Source organism: Peromyscus leucopus, chromosome 2, assembly GCF_004664715.2.
Source record: "Peromyscus leucopus breed LL Stock chromosome 2, UCI_PerLeu_2.1, whole genome shotgun sequence".
Classification (NCBI taxonomy): Eukaryota; Metazoa; Chordata; class Mammalia; order Rodentia; family Cricetidae; genus Peromyscus; species Peromyscus leucopus.
This window is the reverse complement of record NC_051064.1, coordinates 56,264,060-56,290,816: the sequence shown is the minus strand read 5'-3', so window position 1 is coordinate 56,290,816 and position 26,757 is coordinate 56,264,060. Positions and strand designations below refer to the sequence as shown.

The 26,757-nt window shown below is 49.2% G+C and overlaps 2 protein-coding genes across 3 annotated transcripts in view; both read right to left on the bottom strand.

The window, feature by feature from the left end:
* Positions 1–2,887, bottom strand: part of Trmt10b (tRNA methyltransferase 10B) — a 17,798-nt gene extending 14,911 nt beyond the window's left edge. Inside the window, exon 1 of one of the 2 annotated variants that reach the window (XM_037202581.1) lies at positions 2,817–2,887. The gene's annotated coding sequence lies outside the window, so the exon portion shown is untranslated. The remainder of the gene's footprint in view (positions 1–2,816) is intronic. The other variant, XM_037202580.1, reaches the window with a different exon arrangement.
* Positions 2,888–7,686: 4,799 nt separating this feature from the next.
* The window catches only part of Frmpd1 (FERM and PDZ domain containing 1), a 105,038-nt gene continuing 85,967 nt past the window's right edge, over positions 7,687–26,757 (bottom strand). Inside the window, 11 exon segments of the mRNA XM_037202579.1 lie at positions 7,687–8,222; positions 8,225–10,126; positions 13,206–14,030; positions 15,747–15,894; positions 16,585–16,767; positions 18,537–18,632; positions 18,765–18,891; positions 20,216–20,352; positions 21,618–21,737; positions 23,139–23,264; positions 26,025–26,028. Of these exon segments, the coding sequence (XP_037058474.1) occupies positions 7,816–8,222; positions 8,225–10,126; positions 13,206–14,030; positions 15,747–15,894; positions 16,585–16,767; positions 18,537–18,632; positions 18,765–18,891; positions 20,216–20,352; positions 21,618–21,737; positions 23,139–23,264; positions 26,025–26,028 (4,075 nt within the window). The 3' untranslated portion in view covers positions 7,687–7,815.

The window sequence follows — 26,757 nt, the reverse complement described above, 5'->3', positions numbered from 1 at the left end:
AATTTATTATTATGTATACAGTGTTCTGCCTACATGCCAGAAGAAGGCAGCAGATCTCATTAAGATGGTTGTGAGCCACCATGTAGTTGCTGGGAATTGAGTTCAGGACCTCTGGAAGAGCAGCCAGTGCTCTTAACCTCTGAGCCATCTTCCAGCCCCATAAAGGTATTTTTTAACAGCCAAATTTCATGGCATTTTGTGTCCTTATCTGTGTGTGACTATTTATTTTGGTCACTAAGCATGCACTGAGTGCCTCCTACAGGACAGGCCCTGCTGGGGAACGAATGGTTATAATGTCTCTTTGGAAGTCTGGCTGAGAAAAAAAAAAAAAGATAGGAGAATTTTGAGGGGCTCTAGAATTTCCATGGCTGCTGCTTAAAAAGCTCAAAAGCCAGCCGGGCGGTGGTGGCACACGCCTTTAATCCCAGCACTCGGGAGGCAGAGCCAGGCGGATCTCTGTGAGTTCGAGGCCAGCCTGGGCTACCAAGTGAGTTCCAGGAAAGGAGCAAAGCTACACAGAGAAACCCTGTCTCGAAAAACCAAAAAAAAAAAAAAAAAAAAAAGCTCAAAAGCCAGGGTTGATATTTTCCCACCAAACTGAATTCCTTTGAGAGACTTTGCAAGCAAGGCTGGAGAGACAGCTCAGCAGTTAAGTCACTGGCTGCATTTGCAGAGGCCGTGAGTTCAGTTCCCAGCACCCACAGACTGGTTCATAGCCCTCTGTAACTCCAGTTCCAGGGATCCAATGCCCTCCCTAGCCTCCAAAGAGGCCAGAGAACCAAAGTTCACAGACATACATGGAGGCAAAACACTTATACACACAAAATAAATAAACCTTAGAAAACAACAACAAAGACACTGCGATCAGCAATATTTGGCATGTGCTGAACTTTACGTTTTGTTTTTTGTTCCTCTTGCCTTCCTCAATTCCATAGTCCCTAAAGGTTCTTCTCATACCAGGAAATCAAATAAAGACCACGCCATACCCTAAGAGTCTATATTGTCTCTGCCTGCACACTCCTGGAGGCAGAGACCCCCTTTCTTGAGTGCTGCACCTTTGGTGGACAGTATAAATCCTGGCACACAATGGAAATCCAGTAAATGCTGAATAGAGGTTATCAGCTAAGAGCCCTCAAAAAGCAGAGGTGTGGCTGAGCATCATAATGCATAGATCTGGGAGCAGGAGAGGTGGCCCAGTGGTTAAAAGTATTTGCTGCTCTTAAAGAGAGGATCCGAGTTCTATTACCAGCACCCATATCAGGTGGTTTACAACTGCCTAGAGCTGCTCTCTAGGGGGCCAGACACTCTCTTCTAGACTCTGATGGCAGTGCACCCACACACACTTGCTTGTGTGTGCATGTATGAGTATACACACACACACACTAAAAAAAGAAATCATAAAAAAAAAAAACCATACAGATCTGATGAACCTGCACAAGACATTATCTACGCCCAGATTTGGCATTACACCTCCTAATTAAAAAATCTTTTCTCAAGGCAAGTAACACAGTAGAGTGCTTGCCTACCATGCACAAAGCCCTGAATTCAATCCCTGGTACTGCATAAACCAGCTGTGACTGCTCAGGTAACACTAGCACTAGGAAGGTAGAAAACAGGAGGATCAGAAGTTCAAGATCATCCTTGGCTACATACAAAGTTTGAGGCTAGTCTGAACTACCCAAGACCCTGTCTCAAAATAAGTAAATAAATTCATGAAACATATATTCATAGACATCAACAGATATGAGTATCTAAATGTTTGACAATTATACCTCCCTTCTGCCTAGAATCAGCAACATTTTCCATTTCACTTACAGTAATCCAGTATCTACACAGATCATTATGGGCTATCCCTTCTGTCAATTTTCCTTTTTCTAAAAGATTCCATTTATTTTTTTATTTTATTTTTATTTGATTGATTGATTGATTGATTGATTGATTGATAGGGTTTCACTATGCAGCCCTGGCTGGCCTGGAACTTGCTATGTAGACTAGGCTGGTCTCCAATTCACAGATCCACCTCGCTTCTGCCTTCCAAGTGCTGGGGTTAAAGCTCTAAAATTTAATTTTATTTAAAAAAAATTATGTATGTATGTGGCTATGTGTCCGTTAGTACAGGTGTCCACGGAAGTCAGAGGCATCAGATCCCCTGGAGCTGAAGTTACAGGCAGTCATGAGTTGCCAGACATGGATGCTGAGTACCAAACTCGGATCCTCTGCAAGGGCCACCTTTCTTGCTAGCCCCTCCTCCATCGATTTTCTTTAGCTCTCTCCGGTCTACCTATTCTCCAAACATATGAAATATTCCGGTGTCTCTGCATAAACAGTTCTCTCTGCCCAGGATGCTCTTTCCTTAATCTCACACGTCCTCAGTTCACGCATACTTTCACTATCCAACACTACCTCCTTATTTTTCTGTCTGATTTTTCCCACACCCTTACAAAGTAAATGTTCCGTTTACTCAGACTTCCTATAAATACTGTTTGTATTCACTCCGCCATCCCCACCTCAGACCTTATAGCCTAAGTCCCACCGGATGAGCACAAACCCGTGCTCAATCATCCTCTGCTTGCACAAGTCTCCCATTTTTTCATCTGGGCAGTGGGGCCCCAAAGCTAACACCTGCAGCACCAGAACACCTACCTAGACCCGACCGCGGGCCGCAGGGAACGCGGGTCCCGGTGGCCGAACCAGGGGAGGCAAGACCCAGAAGCCCCAAGATTGTGGGTGCCGTGGCCTCAGAGTGGGACCCAGTAGTCTCTAACCAACCCTCAAAACCAGTGTCGTCGGCCGCCCCCCCACCTGTCCCCGCGTACCTGACAATTACACCTTGCTCAGAAGAGCTCAAACACAGTTGATCCCGCCTCCGAACCACTTCCGGTTCCTGATCAGCTTCGAATGGCATTCTGGGAGTTATAGTTTTCAATCTGGCAACTCAATAGAGGATGCCAGTAGCTTAGCGGGGCTTCTATTCTCTGGATTACCCGTAAGTTAGTTGAGGGTGGCAGTTCCAGCTCCTCGCAGATCTTACACAGCTCAAACAGGTAACCAGGAGCTTTCTGGCTAGCTGGAAACTGCAAAACTGGGGTAAATGAAACTTTAAACCACCTGCCTTGTCTTTTGTCATTATGGGGCCCTTATGGTTTCCTGGATTTCCTCTCAACCAAAAGGGCCCATGACTTAACACGGCCCGTTCCTGAGCACACAAAAACAAAACAAAACAAAACAAAAACCCGGGGTCTTATTATGTAACCCAAACTGACCTCAAATTCACTGTCCTCCAGCCTCAGTCTTACAAGTGCTGGATTATAGTTGTGTTCCACCGTACCCAGTGCTTCCCCGCCTCCCCCCAGTTAGTTAAAGGCTAACGCGACATCCCTTTCTCCTATACCACCCAGCTCTACCAAGTCTTCTCTGTTCACTGCTGGCTCTGGCTTCCCACTGCCTGCCGGTGTGCTTTGGTGCAGCTTGGAAAGTAGGTCAAATGGCCTTCAGTGGGGCTTTTCGAGCTGGACTCACCACCTCATAGGCAGCCGTACTGAATGCCTCTCCACCCTCATGCTCTGGTGACACTCCACTTCTCCCAGGAATAGAGAAGACCTCCTAGCTGGTTTCGATGTTCTCCCCCTGCCTTCACTTCTGTGTTCACCACCACCACCACCACCACCACCACCACCACCACCACCACCACCACCACCACCAAGGATGCCTCAGCCGTGTCCAGAGGTACCTGGTGTGGTAAAATCCAGCTCTATCCCCAATGCCTTGCACCACCTGATCTGTAGTTTATCAGTTCTAATGCTCTGGTCTCTCCATGCTTTAAACATACCAATGGCATTTGTACACTCTATTCCCTCTCATTTTTTCACAGGTGGGTTTTTAAGATGATGATTAAAAATTGATTTTTATGCCGGGCAGTGGTGGCGCATGCCTTTAATCCCAGCACTTGGGAGGCAGAGGCAGGTGGATCTCTGTGAGTTCGAGGCCAGCCTGGTCTCCAAAGCGAGTTCCAGGAAAGGCGCAAAGCTACACAGAGAAACCATGTCTCGAAAAACCAAAAAAAAAAAAAAATGTTTTTATTTATGTGACTATTTGTGCCTTTTATTCTGTGTGCCGTGTAAGCGCCCATAGAGGTCAGAAGACGGTGACCAATCCCCAAGAACTGGCTGTTGTGAGCTGCCTGACATGAGTGCTGGGAATAGAACCCTGTTCCTCTGCAAGAGCAGTAAGTGCTCTTAACCACTGAGCCATCGCTCCATGCCCTGGTTCTTACTCTTTAAGCCTCAGCTTAAACAGTCTCTATTCAGAACAGCCTTTTCTGGTCACATTAGTTGAGTCTGGCTCATCTTATCTGTCTCGGCATCTTTTTATGAAAAGTCACCTCTGTAAGCATTGCAGATCGATGGATGGAAAGGAATCCTGGCAGTTGGGAGCCAAGGAATACAAGTCACTGTAAGCGTAGCTGCTTACATCCCTGCTCTAGGGAAATGTTTCCCCAGTGTAACAACTCTGCTCTGGCAGGGGAAGGTTTCCTCCCAACAAAGTTGTAACAGTTCAGTTCAGATCCCCCAGAGCGTAACAACTCTGCTAGATAGGAGGTTTGCCCAGCCAATGTGTTACAGCCTTGCTCTGCTCTGCCCAGGCTCCCACCTCTGTTCCCACGAAAGAAGGTTCTCACCCAAACCTCATTCAAGAGATGTATTGGGAGGGAAAAATCCTGAAGGGTGGCTGCCTTCACCAGTGTGGAAAAGAGCAGCGGCAAACTGACCAGGCGAAGGGCTTATATAGGGATTCTCAGGGGCAGAGTTTTTCCAGGGAGAAGATTTTCAGGGTGGGAATTGGTCAGATTTCAATCCCCTTGAGCTTGGACAAGCTCAGGATTTTGTACTCAGGGATTGGTTGTTTTTGGGATTGGTTGCTCAGGAGCAGATTTGGCTCTGGTTTCAGATCCAAAGTGTGTTTCTTTCACTGGCTTTTTTTTTTTCTTTTGGCTCTAGTTTTAGGGCCAGGGTGTGTTTCTTTGGCTGGCCCCTTTTCCCTATAACCTCCATGTCAGTAATTTTGTCTTTCCTACGAATTAGAAGTCCCTTGAGAGTTGGGCGTGGTGGCACACACGCCTTTAATCCTAGCACTAGGGAGGCAGAGGCAGGTGAATTTCTATAAATTCAAGGTCAGCCTACTCTACATATCTACATAGTGAGTTCCAGGACGGCTAGAGCCACATGGTAAAACCAAAATATAATAATAATAATAATAATAATAGAAAGAGAAAAAAGAAAAAAAGAGCCCATGCTCACCATGCTCATGACTGTTCTACCTGCTATCCCCACATAGGAGACTCTGGCTAACAGAATTATTTTGTCTTTCTTGACGTCTAAACCCTACAAAACCTCATGGCCTGACACGTGGTACTCAACAAATACTTGGGGACACCCCAATCCTAATTGGTGCTGCCTCTTACAGAAAGCCTTCCCTGATGACTCCTCTCCAATGATTTCTTTCTCCTTACATGTCTCACGCTCTTCAGTGACCCAGAGCTTTGTCCTTCTCCATCTCCAGGAGTCACTCAACCTCCATCACGAACTCTTGAAGAGGATTCTCACCTCGCCTGCCTCATGTATGGAGTGTATCAAAGCAAGTACCAGGTAGAATGCCTTCCCTGTGCTGTAGCTCCTCAACGAACACCAGAAGTCTCCTATCGTTTCTGGGCCTCACTCTTCCTCATGGGAACCACAGAGAAAAAGAATAGCAGCAAAAGAAAGGCAGAGACTCGTTACTGAACGCCTCAGCTGTAGGCTTTGGGCTTCTTCCTCCCTTCCGTAACTGTTTCTCACAAAACTGCTAAACATGTGTAACAATGTGAACTGTTACATTTTAAAAGTATTCGACCCATCTCCATAAGGCTTCTGGCCTGCTGTAGGTTCTAGTTAACTGGACACAAGTATGCCCCAGGTCAGTCAGGGTCCAGCCCCGAGTGAAGTCTCACGGGTGAATGTGAAGCTCCTGTCCACAGAAATAAGCGATTTTCATCTCCTTAGCAAAAGTTCCAGGTCTTGTTTCACACCATGCAACTTGGTTTGTAGCCTAGTGTCCTGTTACTTTTCAGTCATGAAATCACTTCAAAGGTGCAGTCAAGACTTTAAAGTTGGGCTGGAGAGATGGCTCAGAGGTTAAGAGCACTGGCTGCTCTTCCAGAAGTCCTGAGTTCAATTCCCAGCAACCACATGGTGGATCACAACCATCTGTAATGAGGTCTGGTGCCCTCTTCATGCATGCAGGCAGAACACTGTATACATAATAAATAAATATTTAAAAAAAAGAGTTTAAAGTTTATTTGAAGCTTTCTAAGAAAGGCTGTTCTAAGGAAACTAATTCTCTCCCAACACACACACTGATTAACTAGTGACAAATAGGTGGCAATGGGGGAAGGGACATGTGTCCTCTCATTGCCAAAGTATGGTTTCCCACTCTGCCTGGAGAGCTTAGAGTGGGCCTGATTCATCCCTGACCCTGCATTTGCCGGCCAGAGCAAGAACTTGGGGTGCCTAATGGGGTAGAGCACTGACCTCACATCGTGTCAGTCAGAGGAGGAAAAATGGACCTCTTTGATGACCTCTGATGGCCCAGAGTGAGCCACCAAACCACACTTGACCAGACAAGAAAAGCCAGAGCAAAAGGTGTCCCACAGAAACCTTGAAATGGGTTTGTCTGGGTTGGGAAAACAATGTGTGTGGCGGATTTTCAGACTAGGAGAAACACAGAGCATTCTGTTGCCAACACTTACAATTTACTATATTGTTTCCTTGATTTATGCCCTATCAAGTGGACAGTGAGTCTCCTCATGTGCAAGAGAGAAAAACCCCAAACGAGAAGAGTTTAAGCAGCTTGTCCACATCCATGATGGGTAAGTAGGATGAACTTGACCAGCAGAAGCCAGTGAGGAAAGTATTGATTATATTTCTTCTGCCCTAATATTAGTCCAATCATGAAAAATGTGATTCCTGGACTTAGTGTCTGCCTTATAATATTAACCACAGAAACACAGTGCAAGTGTCAGGGGCTCAGTTTCAGACAAAGCAGAGAATACCCCTGCACATGGGTGACCAAGCGGCTCGGGAATTTACTGCCACCTAGTGGCAACCTGTGCTTGCAGCAGCGAGGCAGCCAAGACTAAATATCATCAGGTCCAGGCGCCGATTTGAAGGGTCCAATCTACCAATAACACATGTATCCACTTGTTTGTGAAGGTTAGTGCCAAATTAATGTAACAGGGGAATCAAGACTGTTTTTCAGCAATTCCTGAGTTCTTGGGACAAAATCTGAGACTTTTTGCCTGATACCTGCTGGTTGGATGGACATCTATTCATCTATACCCCAGCACAACCTGATCAGAGAAGAAAAGGCTTGTGCCATACAACCTGTTATTTCTCAAGTTCCTATTACAGGCCTGGTGCAAAGAAAGTGAATGTCTGTTGAATGAATATGAGTGAACCTGGTTTTTTTTGAGGGGGGGCATTTTGAGACAGGGTTTCTCTGTGTAGCCCCAGCTGTACTGGCTGGGCCTTAAACTCACAGAGAACTTCCTGCCTCTGCCCCGCGAGTGCTGAGCTTAAAGGCACGCACCCCTACTGCCCAGCTGGAGCGAACATTTTTAATCCAAATTTATCCACTCAGGACAAGACCGGCTAGGATGAAGCAGCAGTTTATTCGAATACTCTATATAGTAAACATTTGAAGGGGGTGGGTGGAGAACTAGAAGAGGCTTCTTGGAGAACTTTCCAGGCAGGGTAGAGGGGCCCTGGGTAAGTGCCCTGTTCACAGAGCAGTGGACGCCCGGAACTTCTGGGTCAAACAGAACACGGCGGCTGTGAGGGCTGTGCATTGGCGAGCCAAGAGTTTCACACTGAGGTCCTGGTAGCCTCTCTCACAGGTCAGTTTTGCGGCCTCCACAAACTGGTGGTAGGTATATACCACGTCCCGCAGGTTCCCGGCCACTTCCTTGTGCCGGGTGGCGCAGCGGCTACAGTCTGTGAACTGGAAGCAGAGGCCAGCCAGCTGGACCAGGTGCTGGAAGGTGACGCGCACAGCACTCTGCATCTCCTCGGGGGACTGGTCCATTCTGATCACGTGCTGACAGCTAGAGAGCAGCTTCTGGGAGCCCATGCACAGGCGGCTCCGGCTCTCTGAGAAGTGCCAGGGGCACTTCTCCGTGGGGTGTTTGTCCCAGCCCCCCAGGAAGCTTCGAGAATGTCCTGCAGCTCCAGCAGGCTCTCCGTGAGTTGGACAAAGCCCTCGGGGGCACGTGCAGGGGCAGTCTTCAGTTGTCTCAGAGCCCTGGTGCAGTACTCTGGCCAAACGTGGCTCTTCCTGGACAGGGGGGTGGTGCAGCTGTAGGCGCGGGCCGGCCTCCAGGGCAGAGTCACCTGGCTTCCTGCAGAGGGTGGTGAGGTAAGGGGGGCCACAGGGTGTGTCCGTGGGTCCCCGTCCTCCTCCTCTGTCTCAGGCGGCAGGCCTCGGAAGCACGAGGTATAGGAGAAGTGACATCTGCAATGCTCCAGGCCATTCCCGGCAGGCACCACGTCGTTCATGCCAGCGAAACCCAAGGGGGTGGCCTTGCCATGACTGGTGGAGCCTTCAGGATGGCTCTCTGGGGCAAAGCACAGGAAAGACCTCTCAGGCGGAAGGCAGACGATCGGACTGTCACCTTTGCCTTCTGATGGTGAGCCGTGGCCTGAATCTGCCGAGCGGGGCTCCTCTTGACACGGGGAAAGCTTTGGCAGGGAAGGTACTCTGTGGACACAGACTTGCGGAGGCGTGTCCACAGGGGCTGTGTCTTCCCCTGTCACACGGTTAAGCTGCTCTGCCTTGACCCTCTCTGGAGGGAAGGCTGAGGGAGCGGTCTGCCCCCCAAGTAAGAAATCAGGGCCCAAGTCCAATTCTGCCAACAGCTCCTGTTCTTGGCCCACGGCTTCTCTCCGTTTCCCTGGGGAGTCTTTGAGGGAGAAGGACAGGGTCTGTTCTGCCCATGTTCCAGGAGCCTCTGAAGGGAGGGAGCCCATTATTTCACCAGCCGGGGCGTTAACATCAAGAGCGGGTGGAATGTTATCTGAGTCCTCCTCAAATTCCTCCTGAAATGAGTTGGGTCCGTTTTTGTATGTAACTTCACTGTCACTTCCCAAAGACAGCTGTCCTTGTCGCCCCTCTTCTGAAGCAAAGGCAGCCCCTTCTGAACTCACGCCACACTCACCACGGGTTGTCCCATCTCCAGGAGACAAGGACCCTGGGAATCTGGGGGTACCCTGTTGTATATGATTTACTAGAAAAGAGTCCGATTCCATTTCTGATTGGACCCCTTCCAGCGCTGATGTGTCTCCTAGAGGGAGAGGATGTGGCCCGGGGCTGTCTGGATTAGGGTCGGCACCAGAGAGAGGGAAGGTGTTATCCTCAGGCTCTGGGGCAAGTTCTTTGGGGGTGGGACCATCTAGGTCTTGAGATGGGGGTAAGATTTGGAAAGGCCTGATCTGAGCGGCCTGTGGGCTGGATGAATCTGGGTTTGAGGTGTGAGGGTTCTGGGGGGTGCTTGCTGAGGAGCTGTCGATGGTGACTGCCAAGGGAGTAGTCTGGAGGTTCTCCGTATTGACGGGGTCAATCCTGAGGCGAATGGCCGAGATAGAAGACACTCGAGAGTCAATGACCGACTTGGTTTCCATGGTCTCTGGCTCCATCTCCATGATCCCGGAGGCTGGATTTTTGCTCTTTGTCTCCCTCAGGGAAGCCAGCAACCCCAAGGCCTTAGTCTCCAGGAGGCCTGGCTCCCCTTGCACGTCCTGCAAGGAGGACACAGTTGAGGAAGGGGCAGCGAGTTTCAGGTAGGGCTCTCTGTCATAGTAGCACACGTCGTCCATGTTCTCCTGGGAGGCTGTCGGCTCCAGGGGGAAGGAGACCTGGGAGGTGTGGTCTGTCTGTAGGAAGGACCTTCTTTTCCTCAGGGTCTTGGCGTACTTCTTCACCCCTCCCCGCCTGCTTGGCTCTCCTCCCTCCGGCCCTGGATGCAGGCTTTCCTCGGAGCCACGGGTTCTAGACTGACTCTGCAATCTCTCGGCACTAAGATCGGCAGCTCCGGGCCCTGCAAGTCAAGACCAGGAAAAATCACATTAAGCACAGAGAAGGAGAGAGGTTGTCCATGCTTGGGCAAGCATGTAGGCTTGCCTGGACTGAAGATCTAAACCTTGGACAAGTTAAGATTTCCTTGCCTCAGTCTCCTCATCTGAAAGATGGGGATAATGATTGCAGTAGACATTTCTTACGTTACTTGTCCAAGACCCATTTACTACCTTTAGTCAGGTATCTCAAGTTTCTTTTCAGGAGATGGCATCTCCTCGTACACTCTGGTAGAGACTGGCAGTGCCAGAGATCAAACCTAGACCCTATGCATGCTGGACAAGAACTCTAACACTCATGTTCTCCAACAACAGAATATTAATTTACAATTCCGAAGATGAGATTCACAGCCCAGGCAGTCAGCACAAACTCTCCAGAACTTCAAATACACAAACACACACACACCATGCATACACACCACACCCACACCACATACACCCCCCCCCACATAAACATTTTTAAAGGGTATTAGAGATGGCTCAGTGTTAAGAGCATTGGCTGCTCTTCCAGAGGACTTGGGTTCAATTCCCAGAATTCCCATGGCTACTCACAACCATCTGTAACTCCAGTTCCAGGGGATCTGACACCCTTTTCTGGCCCCCCTAGGCACAGCACACACACACAGTGCACAAACGTCTATGCAGGAAAAACACCCATACACATAAAACTAATTTAAATTAAGAAAAAAACTAAAACCATGTGTGATGGTACATGTCTATAATCTCATCACTCAGGAGGCCTGAGAAGTTTAAGGTCAGCCTAGGCTATATACTTGAGTTTCTAGCCAGCCTGGGCTACATCTCCAGACTGTAACTCAATAACTGTTAATGGTAGCGAGAAGTCATTTTTGCAGCCACAATACCCTGACAATAATGCCAGCGAATTCCGTTGCAAACACTCCTAGCCTGGCTGCCAGCCATGCCTGGACCCCGTTCTTCGGACTTGCTGGAAATCTCCAGGCTCTTTGCTCTTCAAGCTTTTCTGCACGATGTTAACTCATGCCCATAGCTGCTGCTGCTTCTGTCACTACTTTTATGTTGCATGGGAAGGGGTGAAGGTGCTTTCTCTGGACAAACAGGGACCCTGATCATCAGTCAGTCGTGAGGGTTCACACATGCTAGGATGATCTTTCTCAGGAGCAGCAGTATGTGAAAAGGTCTTGGGATTTGGGCAGAAGAAATCAGGATTGCATGTTAGCAGGGACTTGGAGGCATGTTAGAGACTCAGACCAAACATCCCCAACCTGCTTGCGTGGTACTGAAATGACCAAATTCTAGGCCACCCCTCAGACCTCCAAAGTCAGAAGTATGAGGTTAAACCTGAGGAACTGACAGACTTTAATCAAGGTTCCTTGGGTGATTCTGATGTGCTGCTGTTTGGGAGCTGCTGTCTTGCTGACCACTACCCTTTGATGGCGCTCACGGTGAGTCGTGAGCTAGACTGAAACCCAGGCACAGGAGTCCCAGTTCTTTTTTTTTTTTTTTTTTTTTTTTTGGTTTTTCGAGACAGGATTTCTCTGTGTAGTTTTGCGCCTTTCCTGGAACTCACTTTGTAGACCAGACTGGCCTCGAACTCACAGAGATCCGCCTGGCTCTGCCTCCCGAGTGCTGGGATTAAAGGCGTGCACTTTACACCGCCCAGCGGGTCCCAGTTCTAGTGTGCTTATTACACTGACCCCCTCCCTGTGAAAAGGTGCCTCACATGGACCTAAATTTGGACTAGGTCCCCATAAGAGTCCCATCTGCCAGTCTCAGCCGCACCCCTCATCCCGATGCTAGTATAAGGAATAGCTCAGCAGGGCAGAGTTGGGGTCCGGGAGAGCCCCGGAAGAGGTTAGCCAGGTTCCGGTGGAGTGCAGCGTACCCCTTGCTGTTCTGTTCCCATGTCTACAGAGTGAGTTCCAGGACAGCCACAATCACACATGAGACAACAACAGGAAAAACCAAAATCAGCCCCCAACAAACCAAGAAATGAAACCGAGTCAACAGAGATGGCATGAACTCACTCATTCATTTAGTGACGATGCCCAGGTGCTGTGTGCACTCAAGGAGCCTTTACACAACGACAACGCACACTAAGAGGCAGCACCAAGGGACAGGCGACTGAGATGAGCAGCTGGCCCTGGTCTGGTAAACCCGCAAGATGCTCCCTGCAGAATGGAGCCCTCAGCGGAGACTAGATGGTTGATGGGCACCAGCAGCTGAGGCTCAGGGCAGACGCAGTAGCAGATCCAAAGGTCTGCTAAGATACAGGGCAAGGGGGTGGGGACAAGCAGGCAGAAGCCACCACAGAGAGCCTCACAGGGTGCCCTCAGGAGCTGAGCTGGCGTTTCTGTCGAGAGCAACCACGAGAGGGCAGTATTAGAGAGGAACAGGAGAGGGCTGAGGCCGAGCCTGCCATGTCTGCCAGTTTTTAACCTCAGAGTGGGGAGACAGTGTAAGAGAGTATGTGTGAGTGTGTGCACATGTGTGTGTCTTGCGAGATTTTCCGGTTAGCTCGGCAAGTCTTTCTTTGTAGAAAGACTTTACAGTGGTGTTTTGTTTGTATGAGATGGTATATCGCGGATTGTAGATTACATTTTCACCATCTTTTTTTTTGGAGATATATAAGGAACCCAGCCAATAGATCCCAACCCGATGTCAGGAACCACTGGACTCCCAAAGGCCATCAGACACCACTGGTGCTGTCTTGCTGCTCCCAGGATCCACAGTGGCACAGTGACCCTCTCAACTGGGCACTCCATTCCTTTATTGCGTGTTCTGTCCACCTGACGAGGCCCAGCCCACTCGACACGTCTTCTGGGAACACCTCCCCTGGCTCCCACAGTGGGATGAATTCCTCTCATCCCCCCTTGCTCACAATTCTCCAAACCTCCCCTGCAGCCCTGACTCCAGGCCATGACGCTTGTAATTTGGTCCACGGAATCCAGGGTGGCCTCCTCAAGAGTAGACAAAGCCTTTGTATCCTGCGCTCAAGCCGGCCCTGGGCTCTTGGGAGCTAGCTAAGGGTGTTACAGACCTGCTGGGGTGGGGGACGGGGCTCACCTGAGAGTGTGTCTGGGGGGGTGAGTTTGTCAGCGGCATCATAGTATTCCTCATCCGAGCTGCCGTCCTCAAAGGCCAGCGGTGGCAGTGGGTGCAGAGCCAGGGTTTCCAGCATGGAGCCAGGCTGAGCCTCCATCCAGCCCTGATGGCACCATGGTGGCGGTGGCGGTGGCGGTGCCACCCCCTGCCGCGAAGCTGTACTCCCTGAGCTGTCACTCAGGTGGCTGCCGGGGGAGATGCTGGAACACAGGCTGTAGTAGTCAGTCCGGCTGCCCTCATACAACCTGGGGTCTAGCCTGCCCACGCTCAGTTCCGGTCCCCAGCTGCAGGCCCCTGAAGCTAGGCCCTGGGGACACTCTATCTGCTGGCATTGAGGGTTGGCATTCTGGGCGAGGTCCAGCAAACACAGGAAACCCCTGGTCTCGATCCTGCTTTTTTCCTCGTGGCTGTTGGTATCAAGATCCTTTGAGAAGCCTGGTGGGCCAAAGTGAAAGAAGCTGGTCCCGCTGGAGGAGCAGGCGTCTAAGTCGTCCTCTTCCAGAGCATCCATGGACTCACTGGAGCCGCTGGTCCTACAGCCTCGGCTCTCAGTGTTGGCTGAGTCGGATGCCTCGGACTCGGCACCGTCCGTCATGCTGCTGGCCTCGCAGGTACTCTGGCCTCTCCTGGTCCCCTCAGGTGTGGGACTGTCTCCAGGGGGCTGCTCCTCCCTAACAAATGGTCTACAGAGGCTCAGCTTCACCAGGCGTCGGTCAGACAGGGGCTCCAGTATGCAATCCGCTTCCGAGGACTCCTCCGAGTCACTGCAGGCCCTGGACTCGTAGCCTAGGACAAATGAGACACAGAGTTACAAACCGACATCCGGGTCTGACAGATACCTGTGTGTCCTGCTTCCCGCCATCCTGCTGGAAGGGAAAATACAGAAAGTGACTGACCGTGTTGAGCATGTATAAGGCTTTCTTCTTGCTATGGTTCCTGCAACACACAGGATAACAATGGCACACTACAATTTAAACTATGAGGGAATAGCTTAGTGGCAGACCATTTGACTGTAATATAAATTATATCAGTAAACTGTCATGTGCTTTTATTTGCATCCGTGTTGAGTGCTGACTGAGAAAACAAGAGATGGCCCCATTCAAACATGCTTATTTTGAACTTCCCCCAAAACTACTTTCCCTGGGTCAGGCTGGTCACAGGGGCAAAGTAGAACAGCAAACCTCCAAAGAGGATTAGAAAAATTGTGTCCTTGAGGACATCTGGAACTATTGCTTATCCCATGGCTTAAAAAAATGTGAGCAGTGGGAATGGGAAACCAGAAGCTCCTCCATGCAGACGACACTGCCTGGTGCGCTCTTTATCGATCAGGGTCCCCAGATGACTTTTTGTTTGTTTGTTTTTTTCAAGACAGGGTTTCTCTGTGTGACTGCCCTGGCTGTCCTCCAGCTCACAGAGATCCACCTGCCTCTGCTTCCCAAGTGCTGGGATTAAAGGCGTGCACCACCATGCCCGGCTCCAGGTGACTATTTTTACCAGGCTTCTCCAGTCATTCCTGCTGGATGATGTAAGCACCAAATCTGATGTCCTACCATATATTTACTGCCCACTATTTGTTCTTTTACTTTTGCGTGTTATAGACTAATGAACTCACTCACTCAAAACTGAAAGCAAGGCTATCCTGAACCATTCTCTGTAGCATTGACAGTAGGGTAGATAATTTAGAGTTTGATTTAAAGTCTATGCAAGTATGTGTGCTGGTTCTGTATAAATTATATACCATTTCATGGAAAGGACTGAACATGTGCACATTTTAGTGAGCACCAAGGGTTGTGGAAACAACCCCCTGCGGTTACCACAGATGGCATGGACGACTGCATTCCACTCTCCAACTGTCTAGTCTCCTGGGATGATCTATGCCTGTTTTGCCATGAGGAGGAGGCACTATATAACGGTAAGCTACTGAGCACCTCTGTCTACCTCTGTCGACCATCACGTTGGCAGCTTGAAATGGTGGTGATGGTAGGGGCGTCAGGCAATTGTTTCAGGTCAGGGGCTTCCCCCCTGCAGAGGCCGTTATTAAACATTTATCAGGTCGCCCCTGGAAGAGCCACATCAATAGAACATCTGACATGGAAGCCGCTCGGGAGGCTGTTTTTCTCCCCTGCCCTTTAATACTCGCCCCTTTCATTCTTTACATGGTATAATTTCAAGTCTCTTTTGTCCGCAGGTACCTCCTTTTTCTGAATGTAAGGCTGAGAGTCTCCATCACAATTCAAGAGAATGAGAAAGAGGGCAAAGGCGCGGATGAGACCAGTGCGCCCACGTTCTGAAAAAGTGACACCTCCGTTTGCCGAGAAATAAGATGCAATGGATCTTAGAGACGATTCCAGGAAACTCTGCAGGGAATCAGAGACCTTCTAGCGCTCCTTGGCATTTAGGAGCATTCCAAAGACTAAGAACGCATCTCTCCTATTTAAGAAAGGTCAATTGCTTGGTTGGAAACCAATAAGCCTGTCCTGACTGGGAAAGACAGTCCCTCACCTTCTTCAGCAGACACTCGGTGAATCTGCTGTCTGTTTCCAGACCAGAGGAAAACAGAGCTAGCCGGGTCCACAAACAGCCTGTAGTACCCGGCAATCAAGCACGCCAGGTCTTTTGCACTGCTGGATTCCAGCAACAGAGTCAGAACCTGTGAAGGCAAGCAGAACCTGTCTGTTTGTAGAGGGTCAAGATACAAGAAGGCCTACGGGGCCAAGGAGAGACATTAAGTATATTCAACCATGGTGCACAGATTGGCCCCCAAGCAACCCGTATATTCACAGCGAGGAGCTAAATCTAAATGCCCAAGCATGTGTGTGCACATAAACACACCTGCACACCCCGGCACACTGTGGGTCCCTCCTCCCTCATCTAAATGCTGTCTCCTTTCTTTCTGTCCTTGGTGCCACCATGTCCTACCCCCACCACCCCCTACTCATTCACACAACTGGTCCCTTAAAGACCCGACCTAGCACAGGAAAAGGAGGAAGATGAGCAGAAAACACAGGGCCATTTCTGAGCACATTGGATGAAATCAAAGGAGGGAATAGTGAATGTAGAACCTTCCAGAAAGGCACACAAGGTACCCTGAACTATTTATTCATTTTAACTTCCACCCAACAAACTCTGGGTCCAGAATTCTTCATCAATAAAACACATAGCCCAATAAACAGAACAAAACCCTCTCGGGATAATGTATCCTGTTCACCATGGTCCACTTGAGGCAGCTCCTTTTAGCCAGAGAAACAGTGGACTTTATTATCACTCAAAGCTCATATAAACTACCCTAGAATAATTTCACACCCAATCCCAGAGGCCAGAGTCTCTTCCTCCGTGTTACCTTAATGTCCTGAAGATACACCTTGACCATGCTCACTTTCTCGGACTCTTCTGTCAGCTCCACGCGGCTGATGTTGGCAAACTCCGCCAGTGTGGACACGATGTTGAGTTTGCTGTTGATAATCTGGCTAATGCCATACTTGGCTCCAACTAGAAGGGCAATGTAGGATTCTCTATCCTGTAACTGCACAAGAGTGGAAGGCCAATTAGTTCCTATTCTCAAGCTCGTGAAAACACACCGCACGTGCGCTCTCTCTCTCCAGATTCTTCTCTGTCATTTTTGGAAATGGTTTTGCTGTGTAGCCCGGCCTGGCCTCAAACTTATGGTCCCGTTGCTACAGTCTCCCGAGGCCTGGGATTACAGTGTGTGCCGCGCCTGGCTCCCTTCGCTACAGTCTCCCGAGGCCTGGGACCACAGTGTGTGCCGCGCCTGGCTCCCTTCTCCGCCAAGCCTGTTTCCTACTTCAGCCCTCACCACCATTCCCTGAGACGACTCCTCAGCATGGGGCCCACCCACAGCTGAATTAAAAAGAACTCTTTATTTTTCACTATTTTAAAATTATGTGTATGTGCGTGTCTCTGCGTACATGAGTTCAGGACATGTGGAGGCCAGATGAGGGTGTTGAATTCCCTGGAACTAGAGTTATAGGCAATTGTGAGCAGCTCGACGTAGGTGCTGGGAACAGTACCTGCTCTTAACGCCTAGGCCACCATTTCTTCAGGTCCCTTTGTAAGGCTTTTCAGCAGAGGACTGTTACCTCTTCCATAATCTTTCATCATCTGCACTTTGTCATCCGGGCGTCTGAATTCAGACTGGACGCCTCTCCTGGACTCTCACCCTGTCACCGTTCCTTACGTAAATCCTGACCCTTCCTTAAATGCTCCCTCCAAACCCACAGCCACCTGGCATTAGCAGCACTGCCTGTAATCCCAGCCCTCAGAAGATGGAAGCAGGAGGACCAGTTCCAGGTCATCCTCCGGTATACAGCGAATTTGAGGCCAGCTTGGGCTACATGAGGTCCTGTCTCAACAAAACAAAATAAACAAACAAACATCTTATGCCCAGGGAAAGCCTCAGCCTCCTCAGCCCGAACAGCCCCTCTCTGCCACGTGGACCCCACGCCACATCTGTATGTCTCTGGGAACACTGCGTGCATCTTGCTTATTTCAATCACTGACACTCCGATTTCATATTACATGTTGAGCTCTCCGACAGTAGAGTCCGTATGAGTCTATATTTGTAGTCAATCCCTGAGCCAGTCCTGTATAGCTGGCTACCCTTTCCTGGGGCCAATTCTTTCCTGAGACAGGAAAAGCCAAGGCAGGCTTGGGATAGGAGGGCTAGAGCCTGTGGGAACAGGAGAAGCTTTCCCAGGCCCTTCAAATCCCTCTGTTGTGCAATCTAGTATCTTCCCCACCTTTGGGGCCTTGTCCTTACACACACACAGAGGGATGGGCTCAGGGCAGAGGGCTCTCATCCTTCTCCTGTCTCGGGCCCATGCCTCAGTTTGTTGGTCTGCACCGTCAGGGCCCAGCCTGGCAGCCATCCACCATTCTTATCTCTAGCTCTCCGTCCTCCCTGTTGCCCTTCTGTACCCCAACCCCCAAGGGTGCTGCTTACAATAGACCGCACCCCAGTGCTTGTCTCCCATTTTCCAGCCAGGCTTCGCCCAACCATCTGAAAGTCTTCTCTTTCTCGGACCCAGACTCAGTCAGCCATGGCAGCGTCTGTCTTCCCACCCTGAACAGTGGTCATAGCCTGCCTCACGGCCTTGTCTTGTGGAGTGGCTTATTTCATCCTTGAGGGCAGAAATCAGAACTAATTCAGCTCTGCCTCCCCTAGCATCTTCCATGGGGCTAACACACACCAAGCCAGGGCCTAATCAATATCTGCCAATCTGTAAACATTCAAGGTCCCAAGCAAGCAGGAGTCCACTGGGGTCCGGTACATACCATCAGGGTAGCATTGAAGACTTTCCCACCATATGTCTTGAGTTCCCCAAGGATCTGAAGATAATTTAAGCGCAGCTGAGCAGCAGAAATAAGTTGCTTTAATAGACAAAAAAGAAGTGTTAAAATCAGAGTTATTCACATGCCTAAAATCCAGGCAACGCTGAACATTTCCCCCAAGGCTTCATGATAGACAACTGGGTGGGCCAGCTGAGGCTATGGTTGCCTTACCTTCTGTCGGGGTTCCAGCAAATTCTGGTTCCTCTTCATGTGGAAACTAATGGCTTTCTTGATGTCTTTGCCTTTCATATTTCGGAGTAAAGTCGGAGATATAAAATTCTCTATTCCCCAGTCTTTCCTGCCATGAGATGGAGACAAGGGGGTCCATGTTTACTGTGCACTTGGTTCTAACGAAGAGCAAATGACATGGAATTCAGATCTAGAATTCCGAACACACAGCAGTCATGAGCACCTTTCTCTAGTGGGAGGAATGCTGACAGGCAGAGAGACAGAGATATAGATAAAGAAAGAGAAAGGGGAGATCTGTCTATATCCGTATTTATCTGTGTATGCGCATTTCTCTATAAAAGGAGAGTGAGAAAGAATGGGGTCCCCCCATAGACACACATGATATACATTATACATATTCCGAATTTAGGACCTTCCGACTAACCTGGAAATAGACTGGTCTCGGTGTTGTGTGATATTTCATGAATCAAAGCAGAAGTTCTCAGTCTTTTTATTTTTATTTTTTTATTGTGCGTCTATACTGAGTCACACTTGTAGGGCAAGTCTGAGATGCTGTATTTTAGCAAGTGTGCTCATGTGTGGTGGTCAGAGGACCACTTGTGGGAATCAACTCTCTCCTTCCACCTGGGGATCGAACTCAGGCTGTCAGCTTGGCGGCAAGTGCCTCTACCTGCTGAGCCATCCCACAGGCCTGTTCTCAATCCTTTTAATATCAAAGTATGTGGCGCGATCATCCATACGTACGAGCCACGCTCCCACCCTCTGCTAGGGAACAAACCCAGGGTCTTCCTAAGCTAGGCCAGTGCTCAACCACCAGCCATGTCCACTGCCCAAACACTCTGGGGCAGAGAGCACCTGCCAATCCCCAAGGCTAAGCTTTAGAATGGCATTAGCCTAGAAGCCTCAGAATCGCCCTGAAGTTGCTCCTTGACTCATTATACCTGGGCTAGAACCAGGGATCTGTTCTATTTTTAAATTCCAATTTCTCCGTATGATTTTGATGCTTAGACACGCTAGAGCAGAGACCTGGGGAGGGGGTTAGCATAACAGGGTGTTAGCTCTCAGAGCTAGGAATCAAGAGGTACATGGATCGTAGGACTTGACACCTCCCCCATTTGGGAGTGGGGGACAAAACGCAATAGCAACTGGTTCACACCTGTTGGAAGAATGTATTTCCAAGACACCCCTGCCCTTAGACGCTGCCAACTGACTGCTCCAGACTTCCTTCTAGGGACTGGAAATTTCCAAAGGGACCCTGTGCCATTGCATGTGGAAGTGGCTTCTACCCAGCTGGGGGAGTCGGGCTGGGTAAAGGGGAACGACGGATGGGAAGACAAAGGCAATGGGTGAATATCAGCTTTCTGTGGAGTCTGTCCACCCTGGCTAGGAGCCAGCGGCCACCATGAGGCACAGCTGCCGACCCTGCCACTCACTCTATGTACTTCAGTGAGATCTTCTGTGGCTGGGCACAGGCATACATCCGCTCCTGGATATGCAGGGCTGCAAGCCGGAGAGCAGAGTTACACTTCATCTCCACAGCAAAGCGCTCCTGGAGGACATCACTGCAACTCTGCAAGAGATTACACAAAGCAGCTGGGCAACAAGAGAATGCACATCAGGCCCCCTGTGCTCTCAGGTCAAAGACTGCAGTCAGCATTGAGGGCTGGCTCTGACGGTTCTTGGCTGTGCAACCTTAGTGACATTATTAAGAACTCCTGAGCACGGTGCCTTCCATTGTTAAATGCATACTATCTGATCTACACTGCTTGATTTCTGTGGGGTTTAGAAAAGACAATATGGGCTGGAGAAATGGCTCAATGGTTAAGGTCACAGACTGCTCTTCCTGAGGACCCAGTTCAATTCCCAGCACCTACATAGCTGCTCACAACTGTCTGTGATTCCAGGTCAGGGAATCTGACACTCTCACACCAGTGTACATTGAAAAGAAAAGACAATATTCAGAAATGCAAGCATAAAGCACACAGAGCTATATAAATGCAAATATAATGCATTGGTGGTAGTGTGGCTGTTGCTGTTATTATTGCTTGGTACCATTTCTGTAAGACCTGGGCCAGTCAACCCACCACATTGAATTGCCTCTTCTGTAAACTGGTGATTTTCCCCAGATGACTCTTTTCATCCAAATCAAAACAACAAAATTAATTTCAGCCCAGGCAATAGAGGGCAGGCCCAGGCTGGGAACCAGGTTTCTAGCCGGGCATGGTGGCACCTGCCTTTAATCTCAGCACTCAGGAGACAGAGGCAAGTGAATCTCTGAGTTTGAGGCCAGCCTGGTCTACAGAGCTAGTTCTAGAACAGCCAGGGCTACAAAGAAGAAACACTGCCTTGAAAAACAAACAAACAAAAAAGAAAAAAAGAAAGGAAGAGAGAGAGAGAGAGAGAGAGAGAGAGAGAGAGAGAGAGAGAGAGAGAGAGAGAGAAAGAGAAACCAACCAATCAACCAGGTATGGCTCGACTATTATGTAGACACCTCAGGCACATGTGCCTTCTAAGGCCCAGTTCCATCATCTCTACCGTGAGTTTCTGAAGCACTAAGTAAGCCCTGTTCTGCAATAAAAATGGAAACGATAGCAGTGCTTAATAGTATTAGAAAAAAAAAAAGTATCATCTACATCGAGGACTAAGCCTAAATTTGACTAGTCTCCTGCAAATCTCCCACTACGACACTCAGAGGACTACTGGGAGGGACAATGGGAGCCACTGTCCTCCAGGAAAAGACAATCCCTCTGGGAGAGTTGTTTAGCGGCCACCAACCCAGAATAACCCAATGCATCTTTGAGGACACTGTGGCTGCAGGTAGCTCAGCCCAGTCACCTGCAAGTAGAGATACTCAAAGGCCACGGGGTCTTCTTTCAGCAGGTCCAGGGGGTCCTTGGGAACAAAGCACACCCTGAAGAGGCAGCGGGAGTCCTGCGAGTCTTCCCTTTCCACCACCTGCCCAGGGTAAAGAGGACACAGTGACCTTGGGGCTCTCTAGAAAGCGGCTTCACAGAAAAGAGAGAAAGGGGGGCCCCGTTCTATTTCAGTCTTTCCCCAGACAGCACAGCCTTCTCTCTCAGCCTGATTTCTTTCCTGTGGTATCAAACGTGTATGACTCAAAAGGGTGATGTTTCTTCTGTCAGAGGAACCCCTGTCCACTCAATACCCAACCAGAGACAGCCTAGGACTCCTCGATTTGTGGACTGAATGTGAACCCCCCATCCCCTAGCATATGTTTAAACACTTGGGTCAATTCAGTTGGCATGGCTATTTTGGGAGACTGTGGAGCTTTTAGGGGGTGGGGCCTGGTTGGAGAGAGTGGGTCCCTGAGGCAGGGGTGCCAAACCCTGGGGTATATCTTGGGTCTGCTTCTGTCTACAGTCTCTCTGCTTCCCATCTGCCAACACAATGTGGTCATCTGGCCCCAGCTCCCACCACCATGGACAAGAACTGCAGCCACAGCCTCTCCAGTGATGTGCTGCAGCTCCTAAACACGGAGCTAAAACAAACCTCTCCTTTTTCCTGAGTTGCTTCTGCCAGGAATTTTATCACAGCCAGGAGAAAAAGGAAATGCACACGAGTGTGTCAATCTCCACAAGTAAAGATGCAGTTTGTACCATTCTGCACCTTCCTCCTCCCTTCTCCCCCACTTCAACTGTTTTGGGGGTTTAGTCTGATTTTCTTCCTCAACGCAAATGCAAGTAATTATTTATATATATATATTTTTATTATTTTTAAAATATATATATATTTTAAAAAGGTTTGCAGCAGTAGGTGAGCGGTGACTGGATCATAACTCACTTGCAGTGAGGAAGGCTGAGTGATTCCAAGGTCAAGGCTTCCCTGTTCCACTTCCCTGCTGAAGAAGCTCGTCCCTTTCTCAACTGTAGAATGTCTACTGATCTTTTCATAGTATACACCCTACAGTGATTTGTTGAATTGTCTTGTGTTTGACTTTAAGGAGTCAGTACAACTTTTTGCATGGCCAAAGGATTGGCTGTTTGGCCTGGGGGTGCAGCTCGGTGGGGCAAGTGCCACAAAGACGGTCTTGGACATAGTAACCAACGTCCCCTAATAGCTCTGAGGCAGCAGGTACCAGGAAAGATCATCAGAGCTGGAAGCAAAAGACTTTATCAGATATGTGATGACCGGGGGAAAACCACTGTCCGCACGTAAGCCTCCATCTCCACATCTGTAAGATGGGTGTCCTGGACTATGCCCTGCCTACCTCGTAGGAGCAGATGCAAAGCAGGCCTGAGTCTTGTCCTGCTATCCCCAGGCTGAGTGAGTACAGCAGGCCCCAGCCCTGATGTGGCTGAGCAGCTTGGCCTCCCCAGAGCAGGGTGGGTCTCCTACCTGCTGGATGAGCTCCTCCTCGTGCAGTAGGTGTAGGCGAGAGATGCTGTACTGCTCCTCCAGGGCCAGAGCAAAGTACTCGATACTTCGGATGGACAGTTTCTCCTTCACTGTGAGGATGATGTCCTGGCAGCGGAGGGAACAGGGTCACCTGATGAGTGGGAAGACTTCCCCCGGGCCTTCTCACAGCTCCCCCAGAATATCTGGGATGGAGAAGCTGCTGCCCCGCGGCTACTGCTAACACAGGCAGGGCCCCAGGTCCCACATGGGACCTTTACGGCCCTGCGCCACACGGCACCAATCTATCTTGCTTTCCTTCAGAGGATGTAGGTACCAAGGGAGATTCCAGTCTCTTGCCTCATATCAACTGCTTTCTAGACAGACTCCTACCAGTGACCTCATGTGACTATGAGAGACTGGCTTCAGTTTCTTCTTCTGAAATGGAGGAAACAATGTCTACAGACTGCCAGGGAGGCTATCCAGATGGAATGGCAGACAGTGCTGTGCTGAGGTTTGGTGGCTGCCGGGCTATATTCACCCTTTCTCTCCAATGGGCTCCTGTCATGGCGAAGGCCTCAGGCACTCACATACGTTGTTCCCTCTGACCTACACACTTTTCCCATCATTCTTCACAAGGCTGTTTCTCTCCCTTCAAGTTTAAGCTCACATGTCACCTCTTCAGAGAGGTAATGTGTGGCTATTGTATCTAAACAACACTCTGCCTAGTACCCTCAGTTCCAGGGCCATCTTTGTTTGCTTTCCATTCTGGGGATTGAACCTATGGCCTCATACATACTAGACAAGAGCTTTCCCACTGAGCTAGGTCCCCAGCTCCTGGGGCATGTTTAGTTCCATCATTTTTTGGGGGTGGGGTGGGAGGTTTGAAACAGGGTTTCTCTGTGTAGCTTTGGAGCCTTTCTTGGAACTCACTCTGTAGCCCAGGCTGGCCTCAAACTCACAGAGATCCACCTGCCTCTGCCTCCTGAGTGCTGGGATTAAAGTCGTGCGCCACCACCGCCTGGCCAGCTCCATCATTATTTAATGTCCATTTCTTTCATAAATTATGTTCTATCAACCAGACTGCTGTAGTGTGCATCCATTTCCCCACAGAAGGCACTGAGGACACTCGCTGGCGGGCAGTGTTCCACATACGCTCACTTCCAGCATTTGTTTTCTTGTTCATTACCTTCTTCCCTAATAGACAGTAGCTTGCTGACAGTGTAAACCTCACCTATGCTGGAGTCTTGGTCAGGGTTTCTAGTGCTGTGACAAAGACCAAGGCCACAAGCAAGCTGTTCATCATCAAAGGAAGTCAGGACAGGAACTCACACAGGGCAGGAACATGGAGGCAGGAGCTGACGCAGAGGCCATGGAGGGGTGCTGCTTACTGGCTTGCTCCTCATGGCTTGCTCAGCCTTGCTCAGGACCACCAGCCCAGGGAGGGCATTATTCATAATGGGCTGGGGCCTCCCCCTTCAATGACTAATTGAAGCCACAGTTGGCTCTTATGGAGACATTTTCTCAATGGAGGTTCCCTCCTTTCAGATGACTCTAGTGTGTGTCAAGCGGACATAAGACTAGCCAGCAGAGTTGGGGTCTGTTGTACGCCAATGCTTGGGGCCCAGGAGATGCTCATCAGAGTGCCACCTGATGAGTGCCCACTGTGGATGTACTCTAGAACACCCGTCAGAACCTCAGATTTAAAGCCCCAAACCACTAAGTGCTGCCTGCTCCCTGTGACTACCAATCCCCTCACTATGGGTTCCATCCCCCTCCACAACTGAACCAGTGACTAAATCCCACAAAGGGTTATCTGTTTCTGCAACTCCACAGCATTAAGTGAGCACCCACTGTGTGCCAGGCACTGTGCTTACCACGACAGAAAGTCCCATCACTCTCTCCTAACTATACAATTATTATGAAATATGGACATATATACTTTTGGCATTGCAGGCTGACTGCTCAATTTATGAAAAAAATTTATTTTGTTACATTTAATTTACTTGTTTTCTGTGCATGTGTGTAGTGCACATGCCACAGTGTGCCTGTGGAGGTTAAGAGGACAATCCGCAGGGATCTGTTCTCTCCTTCCTGCTGTGGGATGTTCTCTATGCTGCAAATGTACTGCTATGATTGATTGATAAATAAAACAGATTGGCCAGTAGCCAGGCAGGAAGTATAGGCGGGACAAAGAGAGAGGAGAATTCTGGGAAGTGGAAGGCTGAGGCAGAGAGACACTGCCAGCTGCCAGGATGAGAAGCAGATGTTAAGATAATGGTGAGCCATGTGGCAGCTTATAGATTAATAGAAATGAGTTAATTTAAGATACAAGAACTAGATAGCATGAAGCCTGCCACAGCCATACAGTTTATAAGTAATATAAGCATCTGAGTGATTATTTTATAAGTGGGTTGTGGGACTGGGGGGGGGGTGCTTGTTGGTACTTGGAGAGAAACTCTCCAGTTACACCTTCCACCTTTGTGGGTTCTGAGGCTCAAACTCAGTTTGTCAGGTTTGGAGGCGAGTGCTTTTACTGGCTGAGGCATTTCACTGGTCCGTATTATTGCTTCTTGACTGGCTGGCAAGCCCGACTCTGTCAGTCCCTTTTTCCCATCTTTCCATTGACATATTTGCTGTTTTGGCAACGTGCTGTCCAATGGACCCTCCCGCCATCTAGCAGTCCTCCACCTACCATCCCGAGAGGAGATGTGGAACCACAGCCCTGGAACAAACCCAGCTCACTGCTGATTTTGTTAAAATTCATGAGAACAAAGCCATGCCAGTCACTATGATAGGAAAGTTGAGTAAGTGACTTGATGGCCCTCAAAACCTAAAACATGTATTGTCTGGTCTTTTATCATGTAGATCTAGGCAGTGGTTCTCAACCTTCCTAATGCTTCAACTCCTTAATACAGTTCCTCACATTGTGGAAACCCCCAACCACAAAATTATTTTTGTTGCTACTTCATAACTGTCATTTTGCTACTGTTAAGAATCATAAATACCTGATACGCAGGATATCTCATATTCAATTCCTATGACAGGGTGGGTCATTCAACTCCCAAAGGGGTTGTGACCCACAGGATGAGAACCACTGCTCTAGAGAATGACTCCAGGGATTCATGTTGACTAGGCAAAAATTCTACCAATTGAGCTATATACCTGGTCCCAGAAAGGATTTTTTTTTTTTTGATTTAAGATTTTCTTCCCTTGGTAAGGGAGTGGGCAGGAGAAGTCCCCAATGAGCTCACGTGAGTTTTCCTTTTTTCACTAGTAGGATTTGTCTATACCCACCACGGAAAGACGCACTTTATAAAATTTGGCTACTGCAGATAAGATTAGCCAGTATTATACCGGCTAAGCCTTTGTCCACCGTCATAACTCTATCTCCTTAATTCCTCTGTGACATGAACTTTTATTGTAAACCCCTCCAGGTATTTTTGGCAGCCACTGAAGGCTTACTTGCCCTCATCCACACTCCTTTGATCAAAGATGACAGAAGTAAAACCCAGCCTGATGCGCTCACAACACCTCCCTCCTGAAGCAGAAGGACGTGAGGCAAGCCCAGCCCGGAGCTCGGCAGCAGACAAGCGTGATGGCAACTATAAGCCAGTGGATG